The following is a 15,063-nucleotide window of genomic DNA, read 5'->3' as shown; positions in this document are numbered from 1 at the left end:
TCATCCTGTGTTTGTTCTGTGGGTTCCACTCACGTCTTCGGCCATGCTGTGTCTCCAGTTCCTGATCTGCACCGTCGACACCTCCTCAGAAACTCCATTTCCCATCAGCCTTTGGGGAAACTGTGGAAGGTGGAGCAATCAATGAATTAATTATTGATGAATTAGGTCTGACTCACTGAAAACTGACTGATCGGTAAATGATTGATCGATTACCTCCTGTGGCCTCCACTGGGAGCCGTGTCCGTCTTTCATGTCCAGATGAGCTCTGGGAATCAGGAGCTGCTGAGGATTCTGGGAAAAAACAGGACGCAAATTCAGATGTTAGAGTTGTAAAATCCACTTGATCCGTGTGTGTGTGTGTGTGTGTGTGTGTGTGTGTGTGTGTGTGTGTGTGGTACCGTTGTGAAGACAGCGTCCATGTTGTCGTTCTGGAGCTGTACAGGATAATCTTCCTCTGGCAGCGGAGGCTTCAATCAGAACAACAGTTATTAAAGATAATTCACAACTTGTAATCAGATTACAGATCTGTTGTCATGACGTCACATTTAAAGGTCCGTGTAGAAACAGACGACGTGTTCTGCTGTAATTTAACTAATCCAGACTGAATCTGGACTCGTCTCAGGACGTACCGGGCCGTCGTCGGGCCTCCTGCTGGCTGTAGATCCTGGGGGTGAGGAGGGTGAGGAGGGGGAGGGAGGCTCTGGTGCGACCCATGACGTGGCTCCTGAGGTGGGGTTGTAGTAGTAGAACCTCCCTGAGACTTCGTCCACCAGCTGCTCCCAACCACCAGAACCCTGACAGGAAGTGGCGTGTCATTGGTGAGTGACGCTGTGACATCATGATGTCACAATCTACACTTTAATTCTATTCAGGCCGTTGTCACGTGTTGAGAATCACACTGTAATTATTTAACAGCATTATATTCAGACTGAGACTGATTAATTAAGATAAATTCAAACATTCACATCAGCTCACTGACGGTCCTGAAGGCACCAACGTTACACACAATCATCTGTTAGCAGAACTGTTAGCCTGGTTGGTTATTAACATATTTTAAATATAGTGAGTAAAATCATTAAACTTTAAGAGTTGATGAAGCGTGTTGGTCTGTGTCCGTCAGCAGCAGTCACCGTTTTACTGTTTGACTGAATTAAACTGTTTATTCACATTAACTGTGTTTTTACTTTGTTTTGTAACGTTAAAGGAAGAAATGTTAATGAGAAGAGATCGATCTTCACACAAACTGAAGAAACAACCTGACCAGGACCAAGGACAGCTTATTTTGACATGTTGCTGTTTTATTTTGACATGTTGCTGTTTTATTTTGACATGTTCCTGTTTTATTTTGAAGTGCTGATGAACTCCTGCACAGGTAAACTCAGATTAAAGGTGAAGGTCACATTGTCTTTAGTCACATGACTGAGTCCAGGTGTTTGTTACCTGAGAAGAGGCGGGGGAGAGCAGAGGGGAGGGGGAGGTCAGCTGCCCCCCCTCGTTCGTCCTGGACCGGTCCGTGTCTCGAGCAGGCGGGGGTGGCGGGCCGTGTGGGTCGGTCCAGGTTCTCTGTCTGGTTACAGGATGGAAGTAAAACACCTTCCCGCTGTCCTGGTCCGTGTGCACCTGGACGGGTCAACGGACACAGAACACATTTAAACATCACACGCAGAGGATGGTGCGTTCAGGGGCAGTCGGACAGGAAGGTTCCTCAGTAACATGTGAGCTTCGCCGGTTCATTTGATCACACTGAAACACACCTGAACTGCTCCGATGACGCCTCATTAAACTTTAATTACATCAGTGAGTGTCAGTGACACGAAGAGACGGCGAAGAAAACTGGATTAAATACGACCACATGTGAGCAGTCGACAGGATCATGTGACTGAGCTGTGAACATCAGAGAGGAACAACACAGCGGAGAAAAACTTGTCATGTGATGTTTAATTTCCTCCTTTCTTCTTCTTCTAGTCCCTGAATGTCACCACTTTAACTCCTTTCAGTCTCAGAAATCATCTTTTGGACAGACACGTTTACTGTCCTCTGTCCTTATTTCCACCATCTCGTCTCTCTGCAGTCCTCAGGTCTGTGAGGTGTTCTGTCTAAACTGTCTTTGACTGCTTTCAACACTTTAACTTCATCTGTCTCTGTCTCAGACTGCTGCTCAGTCACACACCTGTGATTCCGGCCTATCAGAGGTCACCTCACCTGCCATCCATCCTGCGGGCTGAGCGGGGAGGTGGGGCTTATCATCCCAGCGGACGAGGAGACAGACGATGAGGGGGTGTGGTCCGGAGCTGAGGGGGCGTGGTCTGGTGGAGGCGATGCGGGGAGGGCGGGGCCAGAGATCTGAGGGACAGACGTTTTCTTCAGACTGGAGATGTTAGCGTAGATGGGCGAGCTAGGGTCGAGCGAGCTGTGATCCTACAGAGAGAGAGAGAGAGAGAGACCATGTTCAGTCTCCTGCTGGTCTCTGATTGGATGTCACAGGTTCTGTATCAGAGTCTCTCCTCTACACCGTCTGTTTGTTCACACTGAACCAGGCAGCTCAGACATGATGACGCTCCAGTTCACATGGTAACATGTAAATCTCAAACGTCTCTGCAGACAGTTTATAATCATGTGACTGCTGCTATAAAGTGATGTGGGTGAGATCCTGACGCACCGAACATCCACCACACATCCACCACACATCCACCAAACATCCACCACACATCCACCACACATCCACCACACATCCACTAAACATCCACCACACATCCACCAAACATCCACCAACATCCACCACACATCCACTAAACATCCACCACACATCCACTAAACATCCACCACACATCCACTAAACATCCACCACACATCCACCAAACATCCACCACACATCCACCACACATCCACCAAACATCCACCACACATCCACCAAACATCCACCACACATCCACTAAACATCCACCACACATCCACCAAACATCCACCACACATCCACCACACATCATGTCATGTTACGTTAGATTACATTAGGTTCAGGGTCAATTAACTTCTGACGCCTCTGAACGACCCTACAGCCTGTATCTTACATTTTAATTACATTTTAATCCCGTTAGCTTAACATTAGCTTTCTGGCTAACAGCTGAGTGGACTAGCTAGCCTCACGTTGCTGAGTCGTAGCTACGGTCCGTCCTATTTACTGAAGTCCTGACTGTTTCCATTACATAAGGTCCTGATAGGATTGTAATGATTGTTCCAGCTGTTAGTCCGACTCTCAGGTGTTTACATTCTGATCACAAAACACATGAAAATATAAATTAATGTTCTTGATTTCATCCTTTGGTGAGTGACCATGGTATCAGACGGTCACTCTGCTGTGGGTCAGGTGGTACAGGCCAACACGCCGCCATTAGTTCTGCTAACGGACACCTCGTCTCTTCATATACTGCATGTTGCTGTTCACAGAGACGCTGATCAAACCTGCTGTTCTGAGTCATAAACAGCAGAAACACAGAGGACATATCTGCATACTGTGGCTGACTTCATGTGCTGTTACAGTAACACTGAATCTGTACTTTACTGTACTCTGTACTGCTCATCTGAGCTGCAGCTCGCGTCTCTGCCCGCAGTACAGCTGCAGCTCGTGTCTCTATATGCAGTACAGCTGCAGCTCGTGTCTCTGCTCGCAGTACAGCTGCAGCTCGTGTCTCTGCTCGCAGTACAGCTGCAGCTTGTGTCTCTATATGCAGTACAGCTGCAGCTCGTGTCTCTATATGCAGTACAGCTGCAGCTCGTGTCTCTATATGCAGTACAGCTGCAGCTCGTGTCTCTGCTCGCAGTACAGCTGCAGCTCGTGTCTCTATATGCAGTACAGCTGCAGCTCGTGTCTCTATATGCAGTACAGCTGCAGCTCGTGTCTCTATATGCAGTACAGCTGCAGCTCGTGTCTCTGCTCGCAGTACAGCTGCAGCTCGTGTCTCTGCTCGCAGTACAGCTGCAGCTTGTGTCTCTATATGCAGTACAGCTGCAGCTCGTGTCTCTATATGCAGTACAGCTGCAGCTCGTGTCTCTATATGCAGTACAGCTGCAGCTCGTGTCTCTGCTCGCAGTACAGCTGCAGCTCGTGTCTCTATATGCAGTACAGCTGCAGCTCGTGTCTTTATATGCAGTACAGCTGTAGCTCGCGTCTCTATATGCAGTACAGCTGCAGCTCGCGTCTCTATATGCAGTACAGCTGCAGCTCGTGTCTCTGCTCGCAGTACAGCTGCAGCTCGCGTCTCTATATGCAGTACAGCTGCAGCTCGCGTCTCTATATGCAGTACAGCTGCAGCTCGTGTCTCTGCTCGCAGTACAGCTGCAGCTCGCGTCTCTATATGCAGTACAGCTGCAGCTCGCGTCTCTATATGCAGTACAGCTGCAGCTCGCGTCTCTATATGCAGTACAGCTGCAGCTCGCGTCTCTATATGCAGTACAGCTGTGGCTCGTGTCTCTATATGCAGTACAGCTGCAGCTGGTGTCTCTATATGCAGTACAGCTGCAGCTCGGTTCTCTATATGCAGTACAGCTGCAGCTCGGTTCTCTATATGCAGTACAGCTGCAGCTCGTGTCTCTGCTCGCAGTACAGCTGCAGCTCGTGTCTCTATATGCAGTACAGCTGCAGCTCGTGTCTCTGCTCGCAGTACAGCTGCAGCTCGTGTCTCTGCTCGCAGTACAGCTGCAGCTCGTGTCTCTGCTCGCAGTACAGCTGCAGCTTGTGTCTCTATATGCAGTACAGCTGCAGCTCGTGTCTCTATATGCAGTACAGCTGCAGCTCGTGTCTCTATATGCAGTACAGCTGCAGCTCGTGTCTCTATATGCAGTACAGCTGCAGCTCGTGTCTCTATATGCAGTACAGCTGCAGCTCGTGTCTTTATATGCAGTACAGCTGTAGCTCGCGTCTCTATATGCAGTACAGCTGCAGCTCGTGTCTTTATATGCAGTACAGCTGTAGCTCGCATCTCTATATGCAGTACAGCTGCAGCTCGTGTCTCTGCTCGCAGTACAGCTGCAGCTCGTGTCTCTATATGCAGTACAGCTGCAGCTCGTGTCTTTATATGCAGTACAGCTGTAGCTCGCGTCTCTATATGCAGTACAGCTGCAGCTCGTGTCTCTGCTCGCAGTACAGCTGCAGCTCGTGTCTCTATATGCAGTACAGCTGCAGCTCGTGTCTTTATATGCAGTACAGCTGTAGCTCGCGTCTCTATATGCAGTACAGCTGCAGCTCGTGTCTCTATATGCAGTACAGCTGCAGCTCGTGTCTTTATATGCAGTACAGCTGCAGCTCGTGTCTCTGCTCGCAGTACAGCTGCAGCTCGTGTCTCTATATGCAGTACAGCTGCAGCTCGTGTCTCTATATGCAGTACAGCTGCAGCTTGTGGCTCTATATGCAGTACAGCTGCAGCTCGTGTCTCTATATGCAGTACAGCTGCAGCTCGTGTCTCTATATGCAGTACAGCTGCAGCTCGTGTCTCTATATGCAGTACAGCTGCAGCTCGTGTCTCTATATGCAGTACAGCTGCAGCTCGTGTCTCTGCTCGCAGTACAGCTGCAGCTCGTGTCTCTATATGCAGTACAGCTGCAGCTCGTGTCTCTATATGCAGTACAGCTGCAGCTCGTGTCTCTATATGCAGTACAGCTGCAGCTCGTGTCTCTATATGCAGTACAGCTGCAGCTCGTGTCTCTGCTCGCAGTACAGCTGCAGCTCGTGTCTCTATATGCAGTACAGCTGCAGCTCGTGTCTTTATATGCAGTACAGCTGTAGCTCGCGTCTCTATATGCAGTACAGCTGCAGCTCGCGTCTCTATATGCAGTACAGCTGCAGCTCGTGTCTCTGCTCGCAGTACAGCTGCAGCTCGCGTCTCTATATGCAGTACAGCTGCAGCTCGCGTCTCTATATGCAGTACAGCTGCAGCTCGTGTCTCTGCTCGCAGTACAGCTGCAGCTCGTGTCTCTATATGCAGTACAGCTGTAGCTTGTGTCTCTATATGCAGTACAGCTGCAGCTTGTGTCTCTATATGCAGTACAGCTGCAGCTGGTGTCTCTATATGCAGTACAGCTGCAGCTCGGTTCTCTATATGCAGTACAGCTGCAGCTCGGTTCTCTATATGCAGTACAGCTGCAGCTCGTGTCTCTGCTCGCAGTACAGCTGCAGCTCGTGTCTCTATATGCAGTACAGCTGCAGCTCGTGTCTCTATATGCAGTACAGCTGCAGCTCGTGTCTCTGCTCGCAGTACAGCTGCAGCTCGTGTCTCTATATGCAGTACAGATGCAGCTCGCGTCTCTATATGCAGTACAGCTGCAGCTCGCGTCTCTATATGCAGTACAGCTGCAGCTCGTGTCTCTGCTCGCAGTACAGCTGCAGCTCGTGTCTCTATATGCAGTACAGCTGCAGCTCGTGTCTCTATATGCAGTACAGCTGCAGCTCGTGTCTCTATATGCAGTACAGCTGCAGCTGGTGTCTCTATATGCAGTACAGCTGCAGCTTGTGTCTCTATATGCAGTACAGCTGCAGCTCGGTTCTCTATATGCAGTACAGCTGCAGCTCGTGTCTCTGCTCGCAGTACAGCTGCAGCTCGTGTCTCTATATGCAGTACAGCTGCAGCTCGTGTCTCTGCTCGCAGTACAGCTGCAGCTCGTGTCTCTATATGCAGTACAGCTGAAGCTGGTGTCTCTATATGCAGTACAGCTGCAGCTCGTGTCTCTATATGCAGTACAGCTGCAGCTCGCGTCTCTATATGCAGTACAGCTGCAGCTCGTGTCTCTGCTCGCAGTACAGCTGCAGCTCGTGTCTCTATATGCAGTACAGCTGCAGCTCGCGTCTCTATATGCAGTACAGCTGCAGCTCGTGTCTCTATATGCAGTACAGCTGCAGCTCGTGTCTCTGCTCGCAGTACAGCTGCAGCTCGTGTCTCTATATGCAGTACAGCTGCAGCTCGTGTCTCTATATGCAGTACAGCTGCAGCTCGTGTCTCTATATGCAGTACAGCTGCAGCTCGTGTCTCTGCTCGCAGTACAGCTGCAGCTCGTGTCTCTATATGCAGTACAGCTGCAGCTCGTGTCTTTATATGCAGTACAGCTGCAGCTCGCGTCTCTATATGCAGTACAGCTGCAGCTCGTGTCTCTGCTCGCAGTACAGCTGCAGCTCGCGTCTCTATATGCAGTACAGCTGCAGCTCGCGTCTCTATATGCAGTACAGCTGCAGCTCGTGTCTCTGCTCGCAGTACAGCTGCAGCTCGTGTCTCTATATGCAGTACAGCTGTAGCTTGTGTCTCTATATGCAGTACAGCTGCAGCTTGTGTCTCTATATGCAGTACAGCTGCAGCTGGTGTCTCTATATGCAGTACAGCTGCAGCTCGGTTCTCTATATGCAGTACAGCTGCAGCTCGGTTCTCTATATGCAGTACAGCTGCAGCTCGTGTCTCTGCTCGCAGTACAGCTGCAGCTCGTGTCTCTATATGCAGTACAGCTGCAGCTCGTGTCTCTATATGCAGTACAGCTGCAGCTCGTGTCTCTGCTCGCAGTACAGCTGCAGCTCGTGTCTTTATATGCAGTACAGCTGCAGCTGGTGTCTCTATATGCAGTACAGCTGCAGCTCGTGTCTCTGCTCGCAGTACAGCTGCAGCTCGTGTCTCTATATGCAGTACAGCTGCAGCTCGTGTCTCTGCTCGCAGTACAGCTGCAGCTTGTGTCTCTATATGCAGTACAGCTGCAGCTCGTGTCTCTATATGCAGTACAGCTGCAGCTCGTGTCTCTGCTCGCAGTACAGCTGCAGCTCGTGTCTCTATATGCAGTACAGCTGCAGCTCGTGTCTCTATATGCAGTACAGCTGCAGCTCGTGTCTCTATATGCAGTACAGCTGCAGCTCGTGTCTCTGCTCGCAGTACAGCTGCAGCTCGTGTCTCTATATGCAGTACAGCTGCAGCTCGTGTCTTTATATGCAGTACAGCTGCAGCTCGCGTCTCTATATGCAGTACAGCTGCAGCTCGTGTCTCTGCTCGCAGTACAGCTGCAGCTCGCGTCTCTATATGCAGTACAGCTGCAGCTCGCGTCTCTATATGCAGTACAGCTGCAGCTCGTGTCTCTGCTCGCAGTACAGCTGCAGCTCGTGTCTCTATATGCAGTACAGCTGTAGCTTGTGTCTCTATATGCAGTACAGCTGCAGCTTGTGTCTCTATATGCAGTACAGCTGCAGCTGGTGTCTCTATATGCAGTACAGCTGCAGCTCGGTTCTCTATATGCAGTACAGCTGCAGCTCGGTTCTCTATATGCAGTACAGCTGCAGCTCGTGTCTCTGCTCGCAGTACAGCTGCAGCTCGTGTCTCTATATGCAGTACAGCTGCAGCTCGTGTCTCTATATGCAGTACAGCTGCAGCTCGTGTCTCTGCTCGCAGTACAGCTGCAGCTCGTGTCTCTATATGCAGTACAGCTGCAGCTCGCGTCTCTATATGCAGTACAGATGCAGCTCGTGTCTCTGCTCGCAGTACAGCTGCAGCTCGTGTCTCTATATGCAGTACAGCTGCAGCTCGTGTCTCTATATGCAGTACAGCTGCAGCTCGTGTCTCTGCTCGCAGTACAGCTGCAGCTCGTGTCTCTATATGCAGTACAGCTGCAGCTCGCGTCTCTATATGCAGTACAGATGCAGCTCGTGTCTCTATATGCAGTACAGCTGCAGCTGGTGTCTCTATATGCAGTACAGCTGCAGCTGGTGTCTCTATATGCAGTACAGCTGCAGCTCGTGTCTCTGCTCGCAGTACAGCTGCAGCTCGTGTCTCTATATGCAGTACAGCTGCAGCTCGTGTCTCTGCTCGCAGTACAGCTGCAGCTCGTGTCTCTATATGCAGTACAGCTGAAGCTGGTGTCTCTATATGCAGTACAGCTGCAGCTCGTGTCTCTATATGCAGTACAGCTGCAGCTCGCGTCTCTATATGCAGTACAGCTGCAGCTCGTGTTTCTGCTCGCAGTACAGCTGCAGCTCGTGTCTCTATATGCAGTACAGCTGCAGCTCGCGTCTCTATATGCAGTACAGCTGCACCTCGTGTCTCTGCTCGCAGCAGAGCTTCACAGTACAGCTGCAGCTCGTGTCTCTGCTCGCAGCAGAGCTTCACAGTACAGCTGCAGCCATGAGTTGTTCATCATTTCAGTCGCTCGTTCTGTAAAGTGACAGCGTTTCATTTCTCTCGTGTCTGAATGTGTTTTGAACAAACGTCTCGTCTCTTCCTCATTAACAGAAATGTTTGTCTCTGGGTGGAGTGAGCTGCTGTCCAACAGGAAGAGCTCCTCCTCTGTTTTATAAACACACACACACACACACACTCACACACACACACACACACACACACACACACACACACACACACACACACACACACACACACACACACACACACACACTAAATGATTACAGTAAAACAACAAACATGCAGCGGCTCAGATTTAAACTGAAAACATGAGACTAATGATTTTGTCTCAAACTGGAACTTTGAGTATTTACAAGTTTTCATCTAGTAAATTACATAAGTTGAATGTAAATAATAAACACATCAGGTTTATGTGGAAGTCTGCATTAAATAAATATAATCACACTGACTCAACATGAAGAACTTATATACATACATACACATGTATATATATGTATATATGTACATATATATATATAAATAATACAATTCTAGATCATCATCAGTTTCCTCACGAACACAAAAGAAAATGACTTATGAGCACATTTTTATTCATGTGAACAAAATCACATCTGACATCATTTTAGTTTCACATGAAGAAAACAAAGAAGAAGAAGAAGAAGAAGAAGAAGAAGAAGAATGCAGTTTGTTGTCGTGTCTGTACTTGATGATTTAAATCCTTCAGTGTGTAGAGACCACAGTGAGAGCACACCTCACTTCCTGTCAGCTGACTGCAGATCAGCTGTTCCTCTCTGTTCTCATCTATTATTCATGTTATTGTTGAGCTGCAGCCTCACACAACCAACACACAACCAACACACAACCAACACACAACCAGCACACAACCAACACACAGGCAGCTGTCAGTGACTGTTTCCATTCAAAACTCCATTTGGTTTCTGTTCGTTTTTTGAAAAAACTTTACCTGCAGAACAAATAGAAACCATTGAGGACTTACCCATAATGCCTCTCTCTGTCAGTTTGTAATCCGTCTGATACTGAAGCTGTCATGATGTCAGACTGCAGCTCTCTTCTGCAGGAAGCCCCGCCCCTGCCTATCTGCTGCAGGAAGCCCCGCCCCCTGCCTATCTGCTACCGGACACCTTGAGCTTGAACAAAGACTCCTGGAACCTCACATGATCCCAGTCCCAGTCCTCTGGGATCTCCTAAAAGACTACCACATTTTTCTCAAGGATGCCTGGAAACCTCCTCAAACTGCAACCAGAAGTCCTTAAACCACCTTAAACATTCACAAACCGTTTCAAGCAGTCACACACACACACACACACACACACACAGCCAACATGCTGTCAGTGAGCCAGGTGTGTCCAGGTGTGTTTTAATGTGGCTCAGTCAGAGCAACACGTCAGAGTGTTTATGAGCTGATCTGACGTCTGTGACCAGAGTCAAGACAGCAGGAAGACAACGTGATGCTGCCCCCTGCTGGTCTGAGAAGAAGAACAAGAAGGGAAGAAGAAGGAAATGAAGAACAAGAAGGGAAGAAGAAGGAAATGAAGAAGAAGAAGAAGAAGAAGAAGAAGAAGAAGAAGAGCCTAAAACTAAAAATCAGCTGAAACTCTCAGGTCGTTATCTCTCTCTCTCTCTCTCACACACACACACACACACACACACACACACACGTGTCAGGTTACTCTGGTTGTTCCTCCCTCATCCTGCAGGTGTCGCTGCAGCGTCATCCTCTCCCAGTTTCCTGTCTGACCCTGAACACATCCTGCCAGCTGTGACATCACTACATCCTGCTGACCTCATCACATCCTGCTGTGACATCACCATCAGCACACACACACACACACACACACACACACACACACACACGTCAATACAATATACATGAGTTTAATGTTTACATTTGAATGAAATTGAAGAAAAAAAATGTGTTGATGGAGGAGAGATGAGGAGAGTGGTGGAGCTGGAGGTCAAAGGTCAAAGACAAAGAGGAAACAGCTTCTCTTTCTCTCCTCTCCACTTCCTGTGTGGACGCTGCAGGAAAGTGAGACGCTGGACAGGGCTTTTATTTTGTAAAGCTGCAGATCAACTCCTGCTGACAGCGTCTGTTTGATTATTGATGAGCCGCCATCAGACCAAACATGAGACTGTGAGGAGACGACCAGACGCCACAACAGAACCACCAGAACCAGAACCACACCGGCTCCTGCTGAGGGTTTTTCATTTTACTATTGCTAGTCCTACAAGGGGAAATTTTTTTGGCAGTGGTAGGGGTTGGTGCCTTGCTCAAGGGCACCTCGGCAATGCCCAGGATGTGAACTAGCATTCTCCATTACTAGTCCACATCATACTTTTTTGGTCCGAGTGGGACTTGAACCATTCGAGTCCCCAAGCCAAGTCCCTACGGACTGAGCTGTTGAACTGTTTCAGTTTAAAGTCCATTCAGTCTCACAGCTCGTCAGAGATCACACTGATCTGAGGAGGCCATGTTTAACCCTCACTGTGCCGCCCCGTTTGGACACACTAACACTGTCAGGGCAGGTGTGACTGCAGGTGTGACTGCAGGTGTGTCTGCATGTGTTTTTATGCCCTGAACAGTTAATTTGTGCCATGAAGACTTTTGACAACAACACAGACTGAGGAGGCCTCAGGTATCTTACCTGTGTGGGGGGTGGGGCCGGTGCAGGTTCAGGTGGCACTGCAGGACTCACTCTTCCTCCGACCAGAGTGTCCAGGTCCAGGTTCAGGTCCTGGATGGACTCGTAGATGTGGTTCGAATCTTCCTCCTTTAGTGAATCCTCCTCGCCGGTGCTCTCCTCCACGCTGATCTCCTCCTCCACCTCCATCGGGGACTCCTGGTTGTCATGGTGACCTGTGGATGGCAAGCTGTGGAGGTCATTGTGAGGGGGGACCACCGGAGTCTCCACAGGGATTGGCTGGGTCTGGGTCCGGGGTGTGGAGAGGGGGTCTGCTGGACTGAAACTGGGAACTCGATGTTTCCCAGAGTCCCAGTGGTCGTCCAGGAGCCCTGGGTTCTTTTTACTCAGACCGTCATCAGACATGTTTGTAGTCCCATCAGTGGTTGTGGTCTCCGTCTCTGCAGGAGCAGCAGAAGGGCTGCTGGAATGACGCGATGTTGGTGCCACCAGGGGCGACAGGTCATGGAAGTCCAGTGGGACCCCAAATGTAGACATGCGGTTCTCGGCCTTGCGGTACCCGGTGGAGGCATCCGGTCTGAGCCGGATCGTCACCTCGTCCCCTGGTTTGCTTTTAGTCCCACCGGACTCCTCCAGAGTCTTTGGGACAGGGACAGGGACAGGGACAGGGACTGGGACTGGTGCTGGGGCAGCCACAGGAAGCACCACTGGTTCAGGACTGGTTGGATCAGTAAAGTCCAGAGGGGAGGGGAAGTCTGACGGCAGCTCCTTGACGTACTTGGCAGGGATGTAGAAGGGTTTGGAGTTTTGGTCGCTCCGGACCTGCCACCAGTGGTCATTGGTCTTGGCCAGCAGGACGTAGCGCTCGTTGGGTTTGATGGAGACCAGCGCCCCATCCCGACCCTGGTACTCATACTGGAACTCCACCAGAACCAGACCCAGACCTTAAGGGACCCAGACCAGACAGGAGGATCAGAGGAAATGATGAAGAACAGAGTTATATAAACGATCAAAGGTTAATGCTAATGCTAACTCGACTACTACAGCTGCTGCTGATGACATCACTTCTCCTACTATGATTACTAACACTGCTAAAGTACTTTGCTGCTTATTTAACTGCTACTTCGCTATCACTGCTAACGTTAGCACTGCTAACATAACTGCTATGATGCCACTGATGCTAACGTTAATCCTGCTGTTGATCCATTCAGGACTCATCTTGGCCGCTGACTCACCTCTGCCGAGCATGGTGGAGGTCGTTGCCATGGTGACGGCTCTGGGCTCCTCAAGCCCCGCCCCCGTCAGGTAGACAGGCAGATGGTGCTGAAGGTGAGGGGTCAAAGGTCACACCTGATCATCAACCCCCTGAAGGAGAGAAAGTCACATCAGAGCAGATTCAACAAGTCCTCACAAACACGTAGCAGCCTGTCTGATCATCCAGCAGCTAGCTTAGCATTAGCCTCGGTGACTGAACACGTCCAGACCTCAGCTGGTCACATCCTCAAGTTCTAATGTGAGCAAGCTAGCAGAACCAGAGACATCACCTTTACTATCCCACTCATTCTGCTTCATTTCAAACCCTGGAGCCTACATTACCCACAATGCAACTCAGACACTGAGTGACATCACTGGAGGTGGTTTATCAGTCTGCCTGCAGCTTCCTCTGGAGATGATAAAGTCTTTGTACTGTTTTGTTCACATCTGCAGGAGAACAGCTGTAAACACACTGATGTAGAGAAACCCTTAACGTGATGTCATGATGTCACGATGTCATGATGTCATGGCAGCGTCATCATAAACATGTTCAGTAAAAATACAGTTTAAAGGTGCATCAGTTAGCCACATGCTAACAGCTAACCTTCATGTTTCAGAGATTGCTGTCCTCACGCTCCTCCTCAGATCTGTGACATTAAAGTCGATCATTCTGCGTCATCATGTGACTGCTGTCCTCTCCTCTGATTGGTTCTGAACATTAACTTTAAACAGGCTCAGACGTGTCCGACTGAAGCTGCAGATCAACGTTAGAGACGGACCTGAAGACAAGAGTCAGAACACTTCACCTTTTGTCATGTCTAGTTTTAATATTTGAATGTTTTCTATGAGACTGTTCCGGCTGTGACAGTGGATCAGAACCAGCCCCAGTGTATCAGAACCAGCCCCAGTGTGAACAGCTCCTCACACACAAACACAGGAATGACAGTTATGTGTTTCTCTGCTTCTTCTTGTCAGAACAAGTTAGACTACAAATTAGCTGCTGACGCTAACGCTAACCCTCATGCTTCTCCCTCGTGTGTTCCTGTCGTCTCACGCCTGGTCCAGCTGTAAATCACATGATGTCCAGCAGCAGGTCTGTGGAGTCAACAGGTGGAGCTGATCACTCACCTGTTAAGTGTCAGTATGATCATATTCACACTCACCTCTCTGCTCCTCTCATCAGCTCTGCGCTCAAAGTCACAGCAAATGGAGGTTCAGCCTCAGAGAGGCAACACTGCACAGTGTCCGCCCACTCCTCAGGTAGAGGGGCGGGGCTTAACAAAGGCATTCCCTGCTCAGGTGGAAACCTTTCTTTCACCAGTGGGTTCAGGTGATCAGGTAACATGTTTCAATGAGCTGCTGTGAACGATCCTCACAGGGAGGCCGTCTGTACGCCGACGTTGACGTTTCTGATGGTTTTTATCATCAATTCACAACATTTTTAAACATTTTACACGACAGCAGACGGAAACTGAACACCAGCGTGTCACAGGAAGAGGGAGACAAAGTCCCCAGACTCCCTTTACAAATGTCTCAGTTTAGTGAGTTGTTGAGTTGAGACAAACTTTATAAACTTTGTGAAACGCTGTCTCTGACTAATTCTTCATTATTTGGGCCTTCTGGTAAATTCGGCAAATGTTGACCTCACTCTGGGAGGTGCTGCAGCCCCCTCGGCCCCTCTAGTTCCTGCACCCATGGATCCTCCTCCTCCACATTTCAGATGTGGAGGACTGATTTGACTTGAACATGAGGACTTGTTGTCTCTCTCAGCTGCTCTCAGACTATCTTTTGATCGGCTCTGTTGTAATGTCTCTGTGTGCTGCAGTTTTGTCCGGGTCTCCTCCAGACAAACATGTGATGATCTTATAGACCATGATGCTTTGCTGCAAGTTAAACCAGCCAACAGGATATGAAAGAGCTAAACATGAGAACATAAGTTTAGCATGAAGAAACATGAGGTTAGCATGTTTGTTAGTGTGCTGAGCATTTTG

The 15,063-nt window shown here is 49.3% G+C and overlaps 1 protein-coding gene across 3 annotated transcripts in view; it reads right to left on the bottom strand.

Moving 5' to 3' along the window:
- The window catches only part of arhgap27l (Rho GTPase activating protein 27, like), a 29,841-nt gene that overhangs the window by 9,960 nt on the left and 4,818 nt on the right, over positions 1-15,063 (bottom strand). For 2 of the 3 annotated variants that reach the window (XM_084372529.1, XM_084372530.1), the window contains exons 2-9: positions 13,054-13,183; positions 11,822-12,762; positions 2,203-2,418; positions 1,441-1,620; positions 630-794; positions 399-467; positions 214-291; positions 34-120 (exon numbers count right to left, since the gene is read on the bottom strand). In XM_084372529.1, coding sequence (XP_084228655.1) covers positions 34-120; positions 214-291; positions 399-467; positions 630-794; positions 1,441-1,620; positions 2,203-2,418; positions 11,822-12,762; positions 13,054-13,084 — 1,767 coding nt within the window. In that variant the 5' untranslated portion in view covers positions 13,085-13,183. The remainder of the gene's footprint in view (positions 1-33; positions 121-213; positions 292-398; positions 468-629; positions 795-1,440; positions 1,621-2,202; positions 2,419-11,821; positions 12,763-13,053; positions 13,184-15,063) is intronic. The other variant, XM_084372531.1, reaches the window with a different exon arrangement.

This window comes from Pagrus pagrus (genome assembly GCF_965226575.1).
Source record: "Pagrus pagrus genome assembly, chromosome: 13".
In the NCBI taxonomy this organism is placed as follows: Eukaryota; Metazoa; Chordata; class Actinopteri; order Spariformes; family Sparidae; genus Pagrus; species Pagrus pagrus.
Note: the sequence above shows the minus strand (reverse complement) of the source record. Positions and strands in the feature narration are given on the sequence as shown.